At 38.5% G+C, this 22,529-nt stretch overlaps 1 protein-coding gene across 1 annotated transcript in view; it reads left to right on the top strand.

The window, feature by feature from the left end:
• ropn1l (rhophilin associated tail protein 1-like) overlaps positions 1-17,310 on the top strand; it is a 35,280-nt gene extending 17,970 nt beyond the window's left edge. The window contains 2 exon segments of the mRNA NM_001127968.1: positions 3,804-3,979; positions 14,637-17,310. Coding sequence (NP_001121440.1) covers positions 3,804-3,979; positions 14,637-14,703 — 243 coding nt within the window. The 3' untranslated portion in view covers positions 14,704-17,310.
• Positions 17,311-22,529: the final 5,219 nt, after the last annotated feature.

Here is a 22,529-nt window from a genome sequence, read left to right on the forward strand (position 1 = left end):
TACTGGCAAGTACCAATATTATATGAAAAGAAACTGGCATGAAAAGTACAGCTCTCTAAAGAGGGTGGGTGGGGACCACCCAAAGGGGTCATGTGACCAGTTCCTGGGCACTCCCTCCTCATGCATACGGTAATGAGGGAGGGGCCCAGCGGGGGATAAAAGCATGCATGCCCAGGTATTCTTTAGCTCATTCTGGAGGCCTCAACTTATGCAACTAATGTTGGGGGATGGGCTCAGGACTTTCAACCTCTTGCCTCAGAGGGCACAGGATATTCGGTAACGTACTTAGGATTTCTCTGTGTTTTTATCCCCGTTTATTTTATTGACTGTTTTGCATGTATGTTTCTCTTCTGTAACATCTTTTTAAAACTGCACTGTTTACCCTGGTAATATTAAATGTAAAATTAAATAAGTTTAGTCCTTTGGCTCTATATCAATTCCCACGTACCTTGTATGACTGCTCAGGCCTAGGTGTATCAACTGTTGGGTTGTGTGTGTATGTGTATTGGGTAGAGATTCTGTGTAGATGCTAATTAACTAGTGGGCTGCTAGCAGGGGGGTGGGTTTGACTGTACTTTTAACCCTGTGGCTGCTAGTGTGCTGTTAAATTAGTGACAACTAACCCTAACTGCAGTAAGAAAGTTTGTGCGTGATACATTTATGTAATCAGGTTTCTATCGCCTGTTAATGATAGATGGTGGCAGCGAATAGTTATTTGGGGGTGCTTGATGGTAGTCTAACCTGGGTGAAAGGTGACTGTGTGTAACCCCTTGTTCCCCGTCCCGGTGTCAGGCGCGTCTCGGAGTGGCGTTTTCGTGACAGTTGGTCTAAAATCCTTTCCTCCCCCACTATAGGTTTTACCCTACCAAACTGATTTGAGCAATGTTTTTATCACCTGTATTGAAAGAAACAATTTATTATCTAATAAGGTGTTTTTATCTGTGATTTTCATGTATAGATAGGTGGAAAGGATATTGCCCACTTTATAAACCAAGGTATCCAAAAAAGACACTTAAGTCTGACTAACTTGTGTTGTTAACTTGATACAAGGTAACACCGAATTAATCTGTACGAAGAACTCCTCCAGGGACCAATGTGGCCCCGTCCAAATCATGAACACGTCATCGATGAAACGGTACCAGTGGAGACAATAATGATAAAGATGTTCATGAAGATGTTAACATAGGATGGGGCCACTTTTAACCCATGGTGGTTCCTCTAATTTGCATTAAATATTGTAACTGAAAAAGGAAAAAATTATTATGCAAAATTAATTACGGTTTTTCTGACCGCCATGTAGAGGCTATCCACATCCAAGGTGACTAAAAAAACATCTGATGTTACTTCCCCAAACTCCTGCAGTTTCACAAAAAAATGTCTGTATCCTTGATATACGATGCTTGTTGAACCAAATATGGATTAATAATTTTGTCAATAAAAACAGAAAAAGGTGTTATTGGTGACCCCACACAAGAGACAATGGGGCTTCCCGAAGGGCACTCCAGTCTCTTGTGTATCTTTGGGAGAATATAAAAAACCAGGATCATGGGATGTTCAATTAACAAATATTGCACGAATTTCTCATCTATTACCTTCAGGTAAAATGCCTTATTGTTAAATCCTCTACCTTATGTTTAATACTTAAAAGGGGAATGACATATAATGGTTTATACGTATCCCGATCTGATAGTTATCATATAATTTCATCTATATACGCCACCTTAACCATCACTACAAGCGCTCTCCACTTGTCAGCAGGCTTAATGACTAGTGATTTATTCTCCTGTAACTCTTTCAATGCCTAGATTTGATCCTTCGTTGAGTTATTGGGCATAGCACATATCTCGCTAATAGCTATAGCTAACTTACCATCAGCAGGTTGTTTGTACAGTTCCTGAACCTGGCACCAGCAACTTGCTAGTTCGGTAGCCTCAGTAGTTTAGTGTGTGGTAGGAGGTTGATTTCCAGCCTGGCATACTCTGTAGCAGGCTTGGGCCCCTATGTTGCTTTTGCATTTCTGGTTGTTGTTGAGGTTTGACTGCTGTCAATGCTAGTAAGTTGCAACCAGTGTGCTTTGGGGCTAGGATGCTTGTGGGTGGATAACTGGCCTGTTGGTGGTTGCTAGGGTGGTAACACTAGTGAGATGGCAGTTCCAGAGTTTTGATTGTGGCTGCTAGTGGGCGACTGTATCTTGACAGTTTTCTTCTTGTTGGCAAAGGATCCTCCTCAACTGGGGTTGGATGTTTTGGCAATGATAGTGTGAAAATTCCTCTGGTATGTGAGGGGGACCCTTGTAGCAGGGGATGGTCAGTTTTTATTGTGATGCTTGTTTTTATTTTTTAGCATTGGTTGATTCCATGTGTACTGACATGGAATGGATGTAGAAGAAAAGGAGAGTTTCACTTACCTTTTATATTGTAAATTCCATTTCTTCTAGTCCTGACATGTCAGTACAGGGTTTCCCATCCCAATTATTTGTTTTTTATACAGCTTGGCAAATGTATAACAGTGGTAAGGAGGAAGTAAGGTGGGAAGGACTAATTTTGATTGGCTTTGGTATAGGCCCTACCTCCTGGCTGGGAGGGGCAATACTGCCCGTGTGTACTAACATTTACGATAAAAAGGTAAGTGAAAATCTCCTTATCATTCCTAACATTTTCCATATACATTGAATATCCTGTAAGCTGGACCTCATCCACTTGGTTTTAAAGCACAGCCAGGGCACCATGCTAAACAAATTCCTAACCTAATTCCTAATGACCGGTTTTTCACTTATTTGAGAACCTTATCACAGTGCAGGGTTTTATGTTGATTTATGATTTATGTTTATTTATAATTAATATACATGCCAGTTTGGTTTTTGGTATTTGAAAATATGAATTAAATGGTTATATATTGCTAGCTTCAAATACATTAATGATACAGGGCAAACAGTAACCTGTCAGTCTGTATAAAACTATAGGCTTGTCAGTTTGACATCAGTGGTAAGAGAGCTTTTGGGATTGAATATAAGAGCTATGATAATTGGATACATTAAAGATACTATGAGTTTGTACCGGCATGGTTTTATGGACAATAGATCTTGCTACACAAACAAACAGAAACCTAGACATTGGTCTGGCAGTGGATGTGATCTACTTATTTTTTGCTAGAACTTTTAGTATTGTACCCCACAGAATGCTACTAAATGAGTTAAGAAATCGTAATATTTGTACTTGGATTGAGAACTGGCTGAAAGATAGATAAAGTGGTAAACTGGACATTTTCTTATTGGACCCATGTTGTTAATGGAGTACTGCAAGGGTGACTATGAGGTTGGCATTGTAAGTACTGTTTGTTTTTGCAGATTATATTAAATTGTGCAAAACTGTAAGTACCATGGAGGATATTTGCCAAATGAGGTTCAACATTTACATATAAGGTTATGCATTTTGGTTTATACACTAAATGGTATTATATTACTGACAAAGGCAAGGGCCAAGGCTCCTGAAACGTTGGTAGTACATAGTCTACAATAAATCTACTAAATATCATATTTTAATACACCAGTCTGGGTATGTGTGCATCCTTTTTCATCATTTTCTCTCTCAGTATGTGTGATATATATATATATATTTTTTTCAAAGTGAAGTCCGCTCACAGTGCTCTTTCCAGTTTTGGGTGCATGAAAGAAAAAGGACCAGCACTCCATTTCTTGTGAATAGCAATTCTGTTTTTATTCCACCATTGTGCTGCAAATCCCACACACACACACTGTCAATGATGGATAGATTAATACATTTCTCCTTTTTCGTTGTCTGCAGAGTATATCTTCTGCTCTGAAGTATGCTTGTGAAATCCTTACCGAAGATCCAGAAGGTGGTGCTGCACGCATTTCATTCGATACATTTACTTACATTTACAAGTATCTAGCTCATATTGATGGAGATATTTCAAACATGCAAATAGAGGATGTGCTCAGTGTTCTTCAGTCAGAAGCGTAAGTACAGTAGGTATATAAGGAGCCATAATAACTTTGGAAACAATACTTTAAAATATAAAAAAATATTTATATGCTTAGTTTGCACACTTTTGTATATATTGAATGCCTAGAATTAAAGCCTCATTTAAAGTTAAACAACTGGGTATTCAGACAGAATACTGTTCTGTTCTGCATCTGTTCAAATAATCCAAACAATTATAATTATGGCAGTTTAAAGGGGATGTTCACCTTTGAGTTAACTTTTAAAATGATGTAGAGATTAATATACTGAGACAACTTGCAATTGGTCTTCATTTTTTATTACTGTAGTTTTTTAATTTCAATTTTTGTTCAGCAGCTATCTGGTTGCTAGGGTCAAAATTACCTTAGCAATCAGGGAGTTGTTTGAATAAAAAAAAAGACCTGAATAAAAAACAAGCTATACAATAACAGCAATAACAGTAAAATTATAGCCTCACAGAGCAATAGTTTTCAGGTGGTGTGGTCCTTTCTTCTAACCGGAATGGGTGGGCTTGTGTTAGTTAAAGGAACCTATTGGTAAATAGAGCATTTGAGAGATTATTATGATCCCTTTATATATTTCTACTTAGTTATCATATCACCTCATAAGCGCCTCTTATCCAGTGTAAACAGAACCAACTTGGCCAGTCTTTCTTCATAACTGAGCCTTTCCATACTCTTTACCAGCTTAGTTGCCATTCTCTGTACCTCTAATTCAATAATGTCCCATTTCTAGATATTCTAGATGTAACCTCACCAGCGCTCTGTAAAGTGGAACCCCCCCCCACATCAATCTATGCCCTTTTTAATACAGCTCAAAACCTTGTTTGCCCTTGCAGCTGCTGTCTGGCATTGCTTGCTACAGCCAAGTTTATTATCTACAAGGACTCCAAGGTCCTTCTCCATTATGGATTTGCCTAGTGCAGTCCCATTAAGGGTATAAGTGGCTTGCATATTTTTACATCCCTGGTGCATGAACTTACACTAAACCTCATCTGCCACTAGCTGCCCAGATTGCTAGTTTGTCAAGATCCTGCTGCATGGATGCTGCATACTGGATAGAATTGTCTGGGCTGCAGAGTTTTGTGCCATCTGCAAACACTGATACATTACTTACAATACACTACCAAAAGTCATTAATAAGCAAGTTAAATAAGACTGGACACAATGCAGAACCCTGCGGGACCCCACTAAGAACTTTTCTCTAAGTAGAAAATGTATCGTTAACAACCACCCTCTGCACCCAATCCTGTAACCAGTTTCCTATCATGTGCAAACAACTTCACTAAGACCAACAGACCTTAGTTTAAAAAGCAGTTGATTGTGGGGCATGATATCAAATGCTTTGGCAAAATCCAAATATATCAAATATACTGCAACCCGACTGTCCAGCTTCTTACTAACTTCATCATAAAAAGCAATTATTATTTGTCTGACATGACCTGTCATGATATGTCCTATAATCAGAACCTTAACAGTTAGTAGAGAACTATTCTTATTAATGATGAGATGGAGCAAAAAATTAGCCAATACTTATATTTGGATTAATTCTTAATGATTTCAAATATCAGTAATCTTATAGTTCACTGATCCTTCATAGGCTACATCATTTTGAGATGTCAAATAAGTCATTTCTCCCAATGAAGAGTTTTAAAGACAGCATTCACCCTTTATTTTGATAGCTACTTTTGTTTTTAAACGGATGACTTACCTTTTTAATTAGTTATAAAGTGTCCTATTCGTAGCAACTCTTCAATTTTATTTTTATTGCTACTTTTCATTCTTTTTGTTTCTATTTAGTCCCTATCTTATTAATATTTCAATCTCTTATTCAAAACCACTGCCTAGTTGCAAGAGTAAATATGACCCTAGCAACCAGATATCTGCTCAAATTTCAAATTGGAGAGCTGAACAAAAAACAAAATAATAAAAAAAAAAAACACAAAAAACAAAATGAAAAGTTGTGAATTGTCTAAGAGTAGCAATCATACTAAAAGTTACTTTAATGATCAACAAACCCCTTAGTGTATATATATATATATATATATATATATATATATATATATATATATATCAATCCAAATAGTGTCAGCACTCCAAGGCTCAATATCCTGCGGGGTGCACAGCCAAAATATGAGTATGCAAAAAGTAATAATCATCCATGGCCGGCATTCCCTTTAATACTTTATCAAAAATTTATTGAAAACATATTGTTTAAAACCGACGTTTCGGTCCTAATGAGGGCCGAAACGTCGGTTTTAAAAATATGTTTTCAATAAATTTTTGACAAAGTATTGAAGGGAGTGCCGGCCACAGATGATTATTACTTTATTTATATATATATATATATATATAGCAAGTGAAGATGTCCCGCACTCACAGGTCTTAGGTGAAATAAAGGTGTTTATTCAATCCGCATCTAAAGTTTCGGCTGCCTCCGCAGCCTTTGTCTTTGAGAAAGGCTGCGGAGGCAGCCGAAACTTTAGATGTGGATTGAATAAACACCTTTATTTCACCTAAGACCTGTGAGTGCGGGACATCTTCACTTGCTATTATTCCTAAATCCATTGGGACTGCACCCAGGCATCGCTATTCTATCTTTGACGTGAGTGCCTGTTTACAAGCAAATATATATATATATCCTGCCCATTGAAAGCACTCACGGCTCCATATGTTTCAAAAAAGTCAAAATATTTTATTGGTCCACTGGGGGCCGTCGTCAGGATGATTTCACAGAAGTGTACACGGTGTTCTAATAGTGAGCACAACCAATCACTCTACACAATCAATTAAATATACTAATGTGTCCAAGTGTATTCCCTCCTAATTAAAGGGTAACAAAGCTCATTTTCAAATGCACATATCTATATAATAAATAGTAATAAAAAAGTGCTACATTTTTTTTAAAAAAAGTGAATATATCATGATGATTAATTGTGATTAAAATTCCATAACAAAATCTAAAAAATTAGTTATCCCAATATTTTCCAAAAAGGGTTAATTCTTTTATCTTACTTTAAATTATTTTAAAGGGCTCATTGTTTAAAGCAAGAACTTCCAAACAAGAACCAAAAGTCAGTTCCCTAAGGGAGAGGAGTTAAGATTCTCCATTACATAAAGAGTTATTATACAATCCAAAATTTTTAATTAGCTTAATATCTATTCTTGTCCTAAACCATGATTATAGAAAACCAAATTCATATCCCCATTAGTTCATGACCATATCATGTTTTTGTATCAATATTTTTACCCCTGTTAACATTGGATTTAGCCCCAACCAAACATAATTATCTACATTCTTCACATGGCCACATATGTTTACAACAACCAAATTCAAGGGGAGCTTATTTAGATTTATAAGAAACAAGATAGAGAATGCATCTCCATGGTGCCCAACATATGTATCCATCTTGCCTCTTTCTGTAACAATTTCTTGGCTCGATCAAGACACCTCTTGTCAGCGGTGGTACATGATCAATCAGCATAGCTCGCAAAGTAGAAAAAGAGTGTTTAAATAGCATAAAATGTCGTGCCAGGGGAGTGTCAGCCTTGCCAGTGGCTAGGGCCGATCTGCGATTGTTCATTCTTAATCTGAATGACGTGATACATTTCCCAATATAGCATAATCCACATGGACAAGTGATACAATAGATCACATGATCAGATGTACAAGTAAGTCTATAAAGTATCTGAAATCTCTTTCCATGATGCGGATGTGGGAAAGTATTACCAGTTAATAGACATCCACATGTTTTACATCCCCCGCACCGAAAGCAACCTGCTTTGCTTTCTGGGTATTTAACCAGGTATTCACTTTTTGTTTAGATAGATCATCAGCATATCTCGCAAAGATCAACCTCGACGATAGGCACAAATAGGTGGTGGAACATTTGTAAAGGGTAAACCAGAGTCAAGTTGTAAAATCGGCCAGTGTTTTTTTCACTTTGTCACTTTGGTGTATATTCCGTAACAAAAACCATCCTCTCAGGGTTAGTTGCATCTTTAGATTCAGTTGCATCTTTAGATTCTCTAGTTTGCTCCTGTAGAGATATTTTGTGAGCTTTGTCCAGTTCCAACTTCAGGAAATTAGCAGTATATCCACATTCCAAAAAAACGTTCCAACATTTCCATAGCCTGTATTTCTGCTGTTTTTAAAAAATTTTTTAGCACTTTTTTATTACTATTTATTATATAGATATGTGCATTTGAAAATGAGCTTTGTTACCCTTTAATTAGGAGGGAATACACTTGGACACATTAGTATATTTAATTGATTGTGTAGAGTGATTGGTTGTGCTCACTATTAGAACACCGTGTACACTTCTGTGAAATCATCCTGACGACAGCCCGTAGTGGACCGAAACGCGTCCATGTGAGTGTGGAGCAATAAAACATTTTGACTTTTTTGAAACATATGGAGCCGTGAGTGCTTTCAGTGGGCAGGATATGAATACATTTTGGTGAGCACCCGGCGTGTAATCTGGGAGTGGTGAGTGCCGTCAAGGAGAACTATATATATATATATATATATATAATATAACATAATAAGGAGAGGGCACACACCACCAAAACAAAAGCTGCCTGGGTGCTGGGTAAGGTAGTCACCATGTAAATAAACAAAGGACTCGGCACTCACAGGATTTGCAGAAAAATATCAAAAAAATTCTTTAATGTGCAAAATCAACGTTTCGGTCACATCTTGGGACCTTTTTTTCAAGATCTTTTTTTTTTTTAACTAACTTGCTTTAAATAATATCTATAGCATGCAATCACCACTGGCAATGTAATTTTAGTTTAAACCCGTTTATAATACAGATTGCCAAAATAGTGAAATGAGATACTCAAGCATCTTTTGAAAATGTATACATCAAAACGTAGAATTGTATTTTTATATTTTTAAAGTGGGGCACGTTGGTTTGTTTGTTCCTGGATTTACTTATGTTTATCCTTTTGTAAAGCTAAACAATTCTGACAACCAAAAACAGCATTAGGCAATCTCTTGTAACTGTTTTCTTTAAAAAAAGCAAAGCATTATTATTTCTTTGCAGTGCAAGAACTTCTTCAATAATTAAATGCATTAAATGCAATTTTGTTATTTTCTCTGAACTGGTGTTATAATTTTTTTACAGGTTCTATGCCTTTCTTTGAACAGACAATTTAAAAGTTATTGTATTATGTAGTGACGGTCAGTATTTTGAACAACAAGAAATTAGTTTGACAGTTTTTAAGTTTACTAACATACCCCTATATCAAAACATTTGTCAAGACTGTAAAACAGTTTTTGCATGCATTTAATAGATTTCTTTTAGCAATTGTAGAAATAGATACAATTACAGAAACATATAACCACTTAAGTGCCCAACATGTAAGTGGTCTCCTTGAGTTGAAGCAAATACTTTTTGCTCATTATCTTTTACATAGATTTCCTATAGCTCGTAAACTGTGGTTTAGGGCTGGTAAGATTCCAAGTGTTGGATGTACATGTAGTAATTTGTTGTGGAGGTTTTTGTGTTGATGTATGGTGGTTTGGCAGCAATGATATCTTTGGGTTCTCTTGCCCAAATATCTGTCTCTGGTTGCAAAAACGCTGATTGGATGTTGCTTGTTCCTTACTAAAGCCTGCTAAATTGGACAGAGTTGTCATTATTTAGTCAACTTTATGGCCCTGACCTAAAATATATATTCATGGATTTTTATCACCTCTATATTTCCTTCCCTAAAGGCTATATGAAATTGTCAATAGGGGCATTTTTGCCCCTGAGCCGCCCCCCAACTATACCTGTACAGCGCTAGAGGGGGTCCAGGGGGGGCTGCATCGCTAGTGCATTGCAATTGCGTTCTCTACACTAGCAGAGCCAAATTTCCTTTTTAAAATTTTGGCTTTTTGCCACCCCTGGAATTTTGGGGGAGCTGCCGCCAGAGGCGTGTTTCTCAACTCGCCTCATGGTAGCAGCACCCCTGATTGTTAAATAATCAGTGCAGAAGGTTCCATTGTATTTTTTTTTTTTTGAGTAGTTGCAGCTAAATGTTCTGAACATAAATTAAATTGTGCTGAAATACTTTTCATGTCTCTAAGGCAGTGATTGCATAGGGACTACCTAATAGCCAATCTTAGTCCTTATTTGGTACCTCCATTAACTTTTATGGTGCTTGTGTTGCTCTCCATGTCTTTTTATATTTGACTGTGGCTCATGAGTAAGAAAGGTTGGGGACCCCTTTTCTGAGGTAACATACATGTTATTGCATATTTTTGGGAAGATGGCAAATATTATTTCCTAACTGATAATGGCATTGAGAGGCAACAGAAGATGAGCATTAGAAATTGTGTTAATTATATTCAAATTATTACCTGTTACAGTCCAGTAATTAGGAAAGAAATGCTAACTGTATTCTAGTACATAGTTACATAGTTACATAGTTACATAGGGTTGAAAAAAGACCTGTGTCCATCAAGTTCAACCCATCCAAGTAAACCCAGCACACCTAACCCACACCTACCAATCTATACACTCACATACATAAACTATAAATACAACCACTAGTACTAACTGTAGATATTAGTATCACAATAGCCTTGGATATTCTGATTGATCAAGAACTCATCCAGGCCCCTCTTAAAGGCATTAACAGAATCTGCCATTACCACCTCACTAGGAAGGGCATTCCATAACCTCACTGCCCTCACCGTGAAAAACCACCTACGCTGCTTCAAATGGAAACTCCTTTCCTCTAATCTAAAGGGGTGACCTCTGGTGCGTTGATTGTTTTTATGGGAAAAAAGAACATCCCCCAACTGCCTATAATCCCCTCTAATGTACTTGTACAGAGTAATCATGTCCCCTCGCAAGCGCCTCTTTTCCAGAGAAAACAACCCCAACCTCGACAGTCTCACCTCATAGTTTAAATCTTCCATCCCCTTAACCAGTTTAGTTGCACGTCTCTGTACTCTCTCCAGCTCATTAATATCCTTCTTAAGGACTGGAGCCCAAAACTGCACTGCATACTCAAGGTGAGGCCTTACCAGGGACCTATAAAGGGGCAAAATTATGTTCTCATCCCTTGAGTCAATGCCCTTTTTTATACAAGACAGCACTTTATTTGCTTTAGTAGCCACAGAATGACACTGCCTGGCATTAGACAACTTGTTATCAACAAAAACCCCTAGATCCTTCTCCATTAAGGATGCCCCCAACACACTACCATTCAGAAGATAGTTTGCGTTTATATTATTTCTACCAAAGTGCATAACTTTGCACTTATCAACATTGAACCTCATTTTCCAGTTTGCTGCCCAGTTATCTAATTTTGTCAAATCGCTCTGCAAAGCGGCAGCATCCTGCATGGAACTTATAGTTTTGCACAATTTAGTGTCATCAGCAAAAATAGAAACAGTACTGTCTATGCCCACCTCCAGGTCATTAATAAACAAGTTAAACAGCAAAGGCCCAAGGACTGACCCCTGCGGTACTCCACTAACCACACTGGTCCAATTAGAAAATGTTCCATTTACAACCACTCTTTGTACTCTATCCTTCAGCCAGTTCTCTATCCAATTACAAATATTATGTTCTAGGCCAATATTCCTTAATTTGATCATTAACCTTCTGTGAGGTACTGTATCAAACGCTTTAGCAAAGTCCAAGTAGATGACATCAACTGCCATTCCAGCATCAAGGTTCCTACTCACCTCCTCATAAAAGGCAACTAAATTAGTCTGGCAAGATCTGTTACGCATAAAACCATGCTGGCACAAACTAATAGTATTGTGAACTGCAATGTATTCAAGTACCCTATCCCTTATTACCCCTTCCAAAAGTTTTCCTACTACTGATGTCAGACTAACAGGCCTATAGTTTTCAGGCTGAGAACGGGATCCCTTTTTAAATAACGGCACCACATTAGCAATCCGCCAGTCTCTTGGCACCATGCCAGACCTCAATGAATCCTGAAAAATTAAGTGAAGAGGTTTGGCAATCACAGCGCTCAGCTCATTTAATACCCTGGGATGAATCCCATCCGGCCCTGGACCTTTGTTTACCTTTACATGTTCAAGTCTCTTTTGAATTTCCTCCCGAGTGACCCATGCGTCAGTAGCTAAATTACTAGAACTGGGCATATTACAAGGGAAGCCTTCATTATCTGGCTCCTCAGATGTATAGACAGATGAAAAATAAGAGTTCAAAATTTCAGCTTTTTCCCCGTTTTCATCAACCAACGTACCCCCCCGTGATAATAAAGTTCCCACCCCTTCTTGCTTCATTTTTTTACTATTCACATAATTAAAAAATAATTTTGGATTCTTTTTACTCCTAGCTGCAATATCCCTTTCCATCTCTATTTTAGCTTGCCTGATAGCTTTTTTGCATGCTTTATTTGCTTCCTTGTACCTGATGAAAGTTTCCGCTGTCCCAGCTAACTTGAATGCCCTAAAAGCACGTTTTTTCTTACCAACCTCGACAATAACTCTTTTATTCAGCCATAAAGGTTTCGCTTTGCGATGCCTCTCCTTGCTTACTAGGGGGATATACTGTTGTGTATACCTACAAAGCAATGTTTTAAAGATGTTCCATTTTCCTTCTGTGTCTAACCCCATGAAAAGCCTTTCCCAGTTGACACATTGCAGAGATGCCCTTATACTGGCTCACCCACACAAATGTTAGAGATAAGTTCATTATTATTAGAAATCACCAGGTCCAAAATAGCGTCATTCCTAGTGGGTTCTTGAACTGCCTGAAATAAAAAGTTGTCATTTAGCATATTTACAAACCTACTAGCTTTTTCTGACTTAGCCACCCCATTACTCCAGTCAATGTCCGGATAATTAAAGTCCCCCATAACAACAACTTGACCCAGTTTTGAAGCCTCCTCCATTTGCAACAATAGCTGGGCCTCATCCCCCTCATCTATACGGGGTGGTTTATTGTGACCTTCAGCCTTACTGAAATTTCTACCCAAAGAGATTCGACGTTTTCATTGGTAATGTCTTTATTACATGGCTTTAAGTCTGACTTTACGTAAAGACAAACCCCTCCACCCTTTTTAATCTCTCTGTCCCTCCTAAAAAGTGTATAACCATTTAAATACTTGTCATGTACTTGCTACTTTGTGTCTTAATGCTATTTAATGAGGCAGAATACATGCATTCATTAAATCTGACTTGTGCTGAATATGCTTTTTATTTATTTTTTAATCAAGAAAAAAAATCTGTTTATTTTTATTTTTTGAGCTTCACATAACATACAGGGAAACTGAAGCTTCTCCATGTTTGGTCCTTGGAATTAGATTACCAGAGCTCAAATAATCCTCTGCTTCTAAAAAAACAGCCACAAAGGGGGAAAACAGGGCACTGTATATAAATCTGACTCACAAGGGCTAAACATAGTTTGAATGCTCTTGTTTAGCTTAAGAAATAGCAAGTACCACAGTACTCCTTTTTTACCAGGTAGCCAAATGCATGATTAGCTTGGCTACAACCAGTGATTCTATTGAAAGTTCTGTACACTTTATTTTATGCAATGTCCTCTTACACTATTAGCAACCAGGGTGCTGTTGCTGCTCTCAATAGATCAATATCTGCAGTATAAGTTTCACACTGAGTAAACCTAGTAGCCTTATGCCACTTGCTTCAGAGTTAGTAGTCTTAGCTACTGTAAAAAATGGCATGATAAAGTAATGGTGATCAGAAATTACTTTGTAGTCACCCAGGCACCTTACTGCACATGTGGTGGCATTGCCCACCTGTAGCAGAATTATGGAGACTGGTGTTCAAATTAATAACATCAGACCTGCAAAAACCACTACCAAAAAAAAACCAGAAGTGGCCCTAATCCTACATCTACCAGAACGGATTTCACACCCATGGAGAAAATTATTATTCCATATATTCAATTCAACCACAATTCACATAGCAAAACATTGGAAAACTGGGGGCCCTCTCAACATAAACCAAATCATTCAAGGACTTAACATGAGAGCAGCAATGGAAAAAAATGGCAGCTAGAAAAGAAAACAAGCTAGACCAATTTGAAATGACCTGGGGTCCATGGACTATATATCAAGACAAAAATAATAACCAAGAAGCACCTGGCGGTAGTTCCATATCAGTAGGCTAGAACATAGATGAGGCCTTTCCCAACATGGTTTTTCCCCTTGTGTATTTCCCCTTTTGACAGAACAGTGATACTAAACTTCCAATACCAATTAACAAAAGTGACAAACCTGGTGTCGATATAGAAATTGTAAGAATCTTGCAGCATTATAGTTTAAAGAGTTAAATGTTTACTTTTCCTTTGTTCCCCTCTCTCCTACCTCACCACCCTCCCACTTTCCTTACCTTTCTCACCTAGATTTCGGATGGTAGATTCTACGGCATTCCTTTCCTTTTTTTTTTTTTCCCCCCCTAGAAAAAGAGTACAAATAACTGTTAAAAGAAGAATATTAACAATGCAAAACTACAACACAACTGTGAACTGTAGTAGTACAACAGCAATGTTTTATTGATATACCTGTGCAATAAAAAGAAGTTATAAAAAGAAATTACTTTGTAGTAAGGTACTATGCAAATTACAACATAATGATAAAGTTAAAGAATGCCTTTGTTTTTTCACTCTACATTTTGAAAGGAGTATTTTAATGTATGTTTTTTTTTTTTTAGGGAAAGACAAAATGGTATGATCCAGCCGAGAAATTTTCTTACATCACAGTGTCCTCTACTTTCTTAAAACCTAAATACCAGCTTTCTTGACAAAGAAGACAAAGTACTTCCATTCTAAAACTAAGTAACAAAATTATACACACTAGAAGGACAAAATATCAACTTTTTATGTGAAGATTCAGTTTTTTCAAAGTAACAACACTCTCAAACCAAGTCACTTATCTGAGGTGGTTGTGGTTTGCCTTCACCAATCCATTGACATCATATCACAAAGGGGATTGAAGTTAGAGTTCTGAAATATTCATTTGACATGAATGCCCAATAGATACATTTTCTGTTTGGCAGAACACAAAAATAGCCTACTATATATTCTAAAGATTCTGTTAGATAAGGTACTATTTATTTACATGTATATGTTCTTTTAACCTTAAAACTGTTACGTTAACATGCATTTGGAATGTAAATGCTTTTCTATAGACTATATCCAGCTATCATATTTCCTTCAAGCTTTCAAAATTTTCAGATCATCTTTATTTTTTAGAACCTATAGATTTGTTTTCCATATACCGTATATATTTGAGTATAAGCCGATCCGAATATAAGCCGAGGTACCTAATTTTACCTAAGAAAACTTTAAAAACTTATTGACTCGAGTATAAGCCTAGGGTGGGAAATGCAGCAGCTACTGCTAAGTTTTAATATCAAAATAAATACCAATAAAATTACATTAATTGAGGCATCAGTGGGGTATATGTTTTTCAATATTTATTTCAAAGAAAAACAGTAAACTAGCTCTGTAAGCGGAGAAGAGGGTCAACAAAAACAATAAGAGTACTACCCCACGCTCATTGCACATTGGCAAACTGGCAGCAGACCCAGTCCCGGAGGGATGTAAGGGGAAATAAGTATTGCTAGTGGGAGCCTAGGCCAGGGCACTGGAGGGTCTGGTTGCAGGTGGCCTAATTTGCACACAAAGGAGAGAGGGTGCTAGTCTAGAGGGACCCATGACACCCGACTCGAGTATAAGCCGAGGGTGACTTTTTTCAGCACATTTTGGGTGCTGAAAAACTAGGCTTATACTCGAGTATATACAGTAAAACACTTTTAAATATTTTTTTCAAAATGCTCTTTAATATTTACACATCTTTTATAACAAAATGTATGTCATCATGTCTCTTTTTTACTGTTGCATTTTTTTTCTTGATAAAGGAAAAATGTATATAAAAAGATTATATTGGAATTATATTATTTTAAACAATGTATGAGGGAAGAGCTTATTGTTTGTACAAAATCCAGCTTTCTTATTATGTATGAATTTGTATATGTAGTAAGAGCTGACTCCTCCTTAAAACCTGGTAGAATGTAAACATCTGTTGATAATATTTTGGTGTGCTTTTTGGTGTAGTTCCTGTAACTACCTCATCCCAAGCAAACAACAAGCCATTACAAATTAATAAGGAAAGAATGTATGTACTTATCTGCTCAAGGGTGCTTGCTTGCAATGGAGTTTTGGCGCTACTGGGGAAATAGGCATCTTCTGAAAATATCTTGTAGACAATACTGTGTTGCACTCAACAGGACTTGACACTGCTAAGGAAGAGTTTTATCACCTCCGATTTCTGTTGACTACAGTACAAAGGTATTTTCAGAAGATTTCTTGGTGATAAATCTCCCTGACTGCTGTTACCGTAAGGCAGGGATCCCCAACCTTTTTGACCTGTAAGCCACATTTAAATGTAAAAAGACTTGGGGAGCAACACAAGCATTTTAAAAGTTCCTCGGGATGCCAAATAAGGGTTGTGATTGGCTATTTGGTAGCTCCTTTGTTGACTGGCAGCCTATAGAAGGCTCTGTTTAGCAAAACACCTGGTTTTTATACAAACAAAAAGTGATACCAAGCCCAGAATTAAAAAACAAGCACCTCTTTAAGGCCACTGAGAGCAACATCCAAATGGTTGGGGAGCAACATGTTTCTCATAAGCCACTGCGTGGGGATCACTACCCTAAAGGGTACCCCCTGACTCTCTGTGTTAAACCAATAGCTGATTTATGCATGCTGGCCACACATAAAAGTTCAGGGGCCACCAAACAGCTCTGTAACTGCAGAATTATGTAGCTGGGTTGGTTGGCACCCAACTTCTTTTGCTGTATAACATCCATTGTTTGTCTCCCTGGCTGTGGTAGCCAATAACTTGGCATCTACTGCTCATTCTCCTCCATGGCAGACACTGTCAGTAAGACACCAGTCATGATGTAACCAAAGATGCTGGCCTCCAACTCTGCTGTGCAGATGTGTAGTCAGGAGGTGGTTGGAGAAGAGCGGGGAGCAGGAGGACCTGTTTGGCAGGTTCTACTGGTTTAAAACTTTGTGTAGTAGTTTAGCTATCCTTCAAGCGCAAATAAATATCTTTGCATATAAATAAAAGTACTTAAATGGTTTGATAAAAACATTGTTTCTGTCAAGATATATGATATATGTCAAGATAAATACAAAATTTTGTATTTAGAAGTGAGGAGGGTCCTGAACAAAAGAATTTACAACTATGAAAATATATTCGAGTACCTATGTGAAAGTAATGTACAGTACATTGTCCAATCTAGCTCATCTGCTCCACTTTGGTTTATTAGTTCTAATGTCAAAATATCTTAAATAAAATGTTTTCTTGATATACTGTCTTATGCTGTCAAATGGATTTTTGTTTTTACTATATTATAGCTTTTTAGTACATTCTTTTGTTGACTTTAGTATTTATACTGGGAAAGTACAATATAATTTTTAGCATCTGTGTTTTTTTCATTTTTAATTGTGTTTATCATTTCAAAATTGACAGTAAATTGATGTACTTGTTATTTTGCAACATACAAAAAGAAAGGGGTTGGGAAGGATTGGGACAAGGCAAGGAAAGAAAAAGAAATAAAAAATCAATGTATGCTCTAGGTCCAACCATACTAAACATAAAAGGTCCCTTATTGTAATGACTCTGTTACCAACAGATTGCTATAACATTGCCTTTTACCTTCTTGATCGAGAGGGGATCCAACCCATTGTAATTCAAGAGAAGGAGAGTATCCAGGTGTCTGATATATTGGTATACAGTTTCATTTACATAGTAACATCAAAAAGACATACACCCATCCATGCTTTCCTGACTCCAAGATGGCAAGTGGACCCGTCCCTGGATCTTGTCCCTGGAACTTATACCAAGAACTATCTCCCATAACCCTGTATTTCCTCACTTGCTAAAAAGCCATCCAACCCCTTCTCGAAGCTAACTAATGTATCAGCCAGTATGACTGATTTGGGGAGGGAATTCCACAACTTCACAGCTCTTGCGCTAAAAAATCCTTTCCAAATATTTAAACAGAACTTCCTTTCTTCTAATCGGAGTTATATATATATATATATATATATATATACTTAAAATTCTTAAATGCTTTGCTTTTTTTCACTATTAACTTCTTTACCTCCAAATTAAGCCACATAGGGCCCGATTCACGAAAGTGCGATAAAACGTGCGCTAAAAATGTTACCGCTTCAAAATTTTGGCGACTTTGCGCACGATTCACTATAAGCATACTCGCGCTATTTTACGTGCAATATTTTAGTCGCGCTAAATAACGTGTGCACTAAATAACGTGTGCGCTACTTTTCGCATGCGGTAAGTAGCGCCCGCACGCTAATTATTGCACGCCCACAACGGTATGTTACGCATGTGCGCTAACAAACGCACGCCCACAGCGGTAAGTGACGCAAGCGCGCTAATTAGCGCACGCGACAGCATAAAACTGCCGCCATTTTGCACATTTGCCCTGGGAGAGCACAGAAGTGCAAGTTTTCCAGATTTGCCTAAAAACTAATAATTTTGGTAAATTATTATGGCTACTAAAAAAAGCTTCACCAGGAGGAGAGCAAATTTGCCTGAGGTGTCAGCCAGCTCTGGCACTGAAGAAGAACAGGTGCCCCTTTGGCAAGGCAGCCCAGTACATTCTGAGGGTACAGTGTACCAGCCCCAGGAGCCCAGTGACAGCGGAGAGAGTGAGGAGGTTCCCCCCACCTCTGGGAAGAGGAAAAGACCACGGGAGGGGAGGCTGAGACAACTAAAATTTTCAGAATTTGAAAATGAAGCGCTGGTTGAGGGGCTGGTGCCAGTTTTCCATAATGTAATTGGCAAATATGCCACAAAAACACCCACATCAAGGAAAACAAAAGCTTGGAAGGACATTGCGGAGCACTGTAATAAAGTGGGTGAACCTTTATTAATATTAATAATTTGTATTAATTGACATTAATGACAAATATTAATAAATATGCAGGATCAATGATTAAGCCTTCTGATAAACTGTTAGTGAGCAATAACTTACACACACACAAGTAATAATAGAATCAAATAGATTTACTTATCTTGGTATGATTAGTTACAAGTATAGCCAGTTCTGCACAATTCAGCACAATCGGGGAGCCCCACAACCTTTGGCGCAAGACCTTCAGGTTCCCGATAACCAAGCGATGATCCAAATGTCCCGGCACTCGTTCAGGAGTCCTAGGCGAAGCTACTGACACAGGGTGGAGGCTCCCTTTTATACCGGAGGTCTTTGCAAACCCCCAACACCAAGTGCTGGACTTAATGTGCAATATTGTGTACAAACTTTTGTCATGAACAAAACCTAACTAGACAATTTACTAACTTTGTAGAAAGCCTTATTTGTTGCTCAAATAAGTTGTACATAGAGTGTATTGTCTATATGCTGTCTGTTTGTCTATTCCAAGGATATTTGCTGGGTAACAATACCTGTGTTTACCCAGCAATATACATAGAACAAAGACATTGTACCTTGAACACTAGACAATAGCTGTCCCAAAATCTGCTGGTTTTACTTGACTCAAACCTAAGATTTGATTCATATGTCAAAGCAGATGTATATTGTAAATCATTATAAAATCAAAATAAAATCCACGGTGCTACAAGCACGTGAACAGTGTAGGTGTCTGTGTCCGGAATGTCCACCAGTGCAAAAAAAGGTATCAGGACATAAAAAGGTGCTTGAAGAAAAAGCTGGCAGAGGAGTCCAGGTACAGGTAAATATCTTACATTCATCTTTCTATTGAAACACTTGCTCATCTGCTTTTCTACTCAACTGGCTTTTCCTTTTGGCTTACTGTCTTTCCTTCCTTTTTGCCTTCTTTCCTGCTTACTTTACTTGTATGTATGGCATGCCTATTATTATGTGTGTAACTTATGTCCTCAAAGCTGTGTAGTACAACATCAAATTAGGCTAGTAAATAGGGGGGGGGGCATTTAAGAAATCTTTGGCCAAATACTTAGGGGTCCATTTACTATTACTATTACTAGTGGCTTAAATTAAGTGGGAGATTTTAGACACAGAATAAATGGCAAATATGTTATGGGCACTTTATTAAACGGGGACATATATAATATTGCAATTATTCTGCCAACAAAATGGGCTAAAGGCAAAATTGTTGGCAGAATATTTGGAAAACTTTAACCCATATAGCATATTGATGCTGTTACTGATAAATGTAAGAGTGTAGGGGAAACTACATGAAAGTATAGAATACCATATCAAGGAAGGATAAATAATGAGACATTACTCAGTTCAAATGTATCAAAATATAAAATTTTACTCAACTGATAAAAGAATAAAATAAAAATCAAAAAGGGGGAAAAAAAAAATTAGGGCTTGCTGCCCTTGAGTTCCTCAAAGATTTAAACTATGAGGTGAGACTGTCGAGGTTGGGGTTGTTTTCTCTGGAAAAGAGGCGCTTGCGAGGGGACATGATTACTCTGTACAAGTACATTAGAGGGGATTATAGGCAGTTGGGGGATGTTCTTTTTTCCCATAAAAACAATCAACGCACCAGAGGTCACCCCTTTAGATTAGAGGAAAGGAGCTTCCATTTGAAGCAGCGTAGGTGGTTTTTCACGGGCAGTGAGGTTATGGAATGCCCTTCCTAGTGATGTGGCTATGGCAGATTCTGTTAATGCCTTTAAGAGGGGCCTGCATGAGTTCTTAATCAATCAGAATATTCAAGGCTATTGTGATACTAATATCTACAGTTAGTACTAGTGGTTGTATTTATAGTTTATGTATGTGAGTGTATAGATTGGTAGGTGTGGGTTAAGTGTGCTGGGTTTACTTGGATGGGTTGAACTTGATGGACACTGGTCTTTTTTCAACCCTATGTAACTATGTAACTATGTAAAAGTCCCTCCTCAGTTGTGCCACTTCCCCCCGGAGCTGGGCCAGCTCAGCCCTCATATTGTCCAGGTCCTCCTGCATGGACCGATGTGCTGGTCCTTTGTCCGCAGGAGAACCTGGTGGCTGGCATCCGGTGGGCTGGGGGGGGAACTCAAGGGCTGGGGAAAATGGGGGCAAACTGGGGGAGGAGTAAAGGGGGGGTGTCCGGGGCCTCCATGGCCTCCTCGGCCTCAGGGGCCTCCTCCGCCTCCTCATCCTCTGGGGCCTCGGGGGCCTGGGTCAGTCCTGGGGCCTTGCTGTGTCCTGGGGCCTGGCTGTGTCCTGGGGCCTGGCTGTGTCCTGGGGCCTGGCTGTGTCCTGGGGCTTGGCTGTGTCCTGGGGCCTGGCTTGGTCCTGGGGCCTCGGGGGCCTGGCTTGGTCCTGGGGCCTCGGGGGCCTGGGCAGGTCCTGGGGCCAGTTGAGCCTGGTCTGCCTGGGGTTGTGCCTCCGGAGGGAGGAGAGGCGCCATGTCGATGTTGAGTTCTGTGAGACAGTATTGCAAGATGTTATTTAAATCTATATATATATATATATATATATATATATTCATATACAGAGGGCCACCATCCTAAATAACGGGGCCCCTCACAACAACATTTTTTGGGCCCCACTCCTCCCACGCCCCCACTGGCCCCTCCCCCTGTGAACCCTCACATCAATCAAAAATCCATGTATCAAAATATAAAATTTTACTCAACCCTCACATCAATCCAAAGGACACACAGACATTGTTAGCCAGGGCCCCCTAAAACATTCGTGGCCCTTCCCCCAAATGGGCCACTCCCTGCTGCTTCCCCCCTGCTTTAAAATCATTTATGCATATGTTTTTGAAAATGTGTGTGTGTGTATATATATATATATATATACACACAGGTATGTGATCCCTTATCCGGAAACCCGTTATCCAGAAAGCCCCAAACTACGGAAAGCCCGTCTCCCATAGACTCCATTTGAATCAAGTAATTCATAATTTAAAAACTCATTTCCTTTTTCTCTGTAGTAATTAAACAGCACCTTCCTTTATTGTGTATTTTATAAAAAACATGCATATATATACACACATATATATATATATAGAGAGAGAGAGAAAATACATTTCAAGTTCAAATTACTTGCTAAATCTTTTAAGAAACGTATTTTGTGTAAAACCATATTAAAGTAGAATAATTACCTTCAGCTATGTCAGCTATCTCCTGAAAGCTTCTGCGCTTCAGGTCTGACCAAATCCGCTGGAGCTGGCGGAGGTCCATTATGAGGCGAAGGTCCCTGCGCAACCCAGCTATTAGGTTGCGCAGGATAGCCCTCTTCCTCTCATGGACCCCTATTGGCCCCAGCGGCAGCCTGTCATACCCTGAGCGTAGGAGAAATGCAATAATATAGCGCCTCTCCTCCATAAGCAGTTTTGACACCCCAGGCATGATGCTCTCAGTATGGTGACAGCAGGCTCAATGACACAAAATGGCCGCAAGTCGCACATGTCACGAGATTACCAAATCGCCACAAAATGGCCGCAAGTCGCGCGTGACACGAGATTACAAAGTCGCGACAAATCGTCAAAATATCATTATCAGTATTGTATCGCGATTTGTCGCAAATTTGTAATACTCATCGCTATAGTGGCGATTATTATGGCGA

This window comes from Xenopus tropicalis, chromosome 6 (genome assembly GCF_000004195.4).
Source record: "Xenopus tropicalis strain Nigerian chromosome 6, UCB_Xtro_10.0, whole genome shotgun sequence".
Classification (NCBI taxonomy): Eukaryota; Metazoa; Chordata; class Amphibia; order Anura; family Pipidae; genus Xenopus; species Xenopus tropicalis.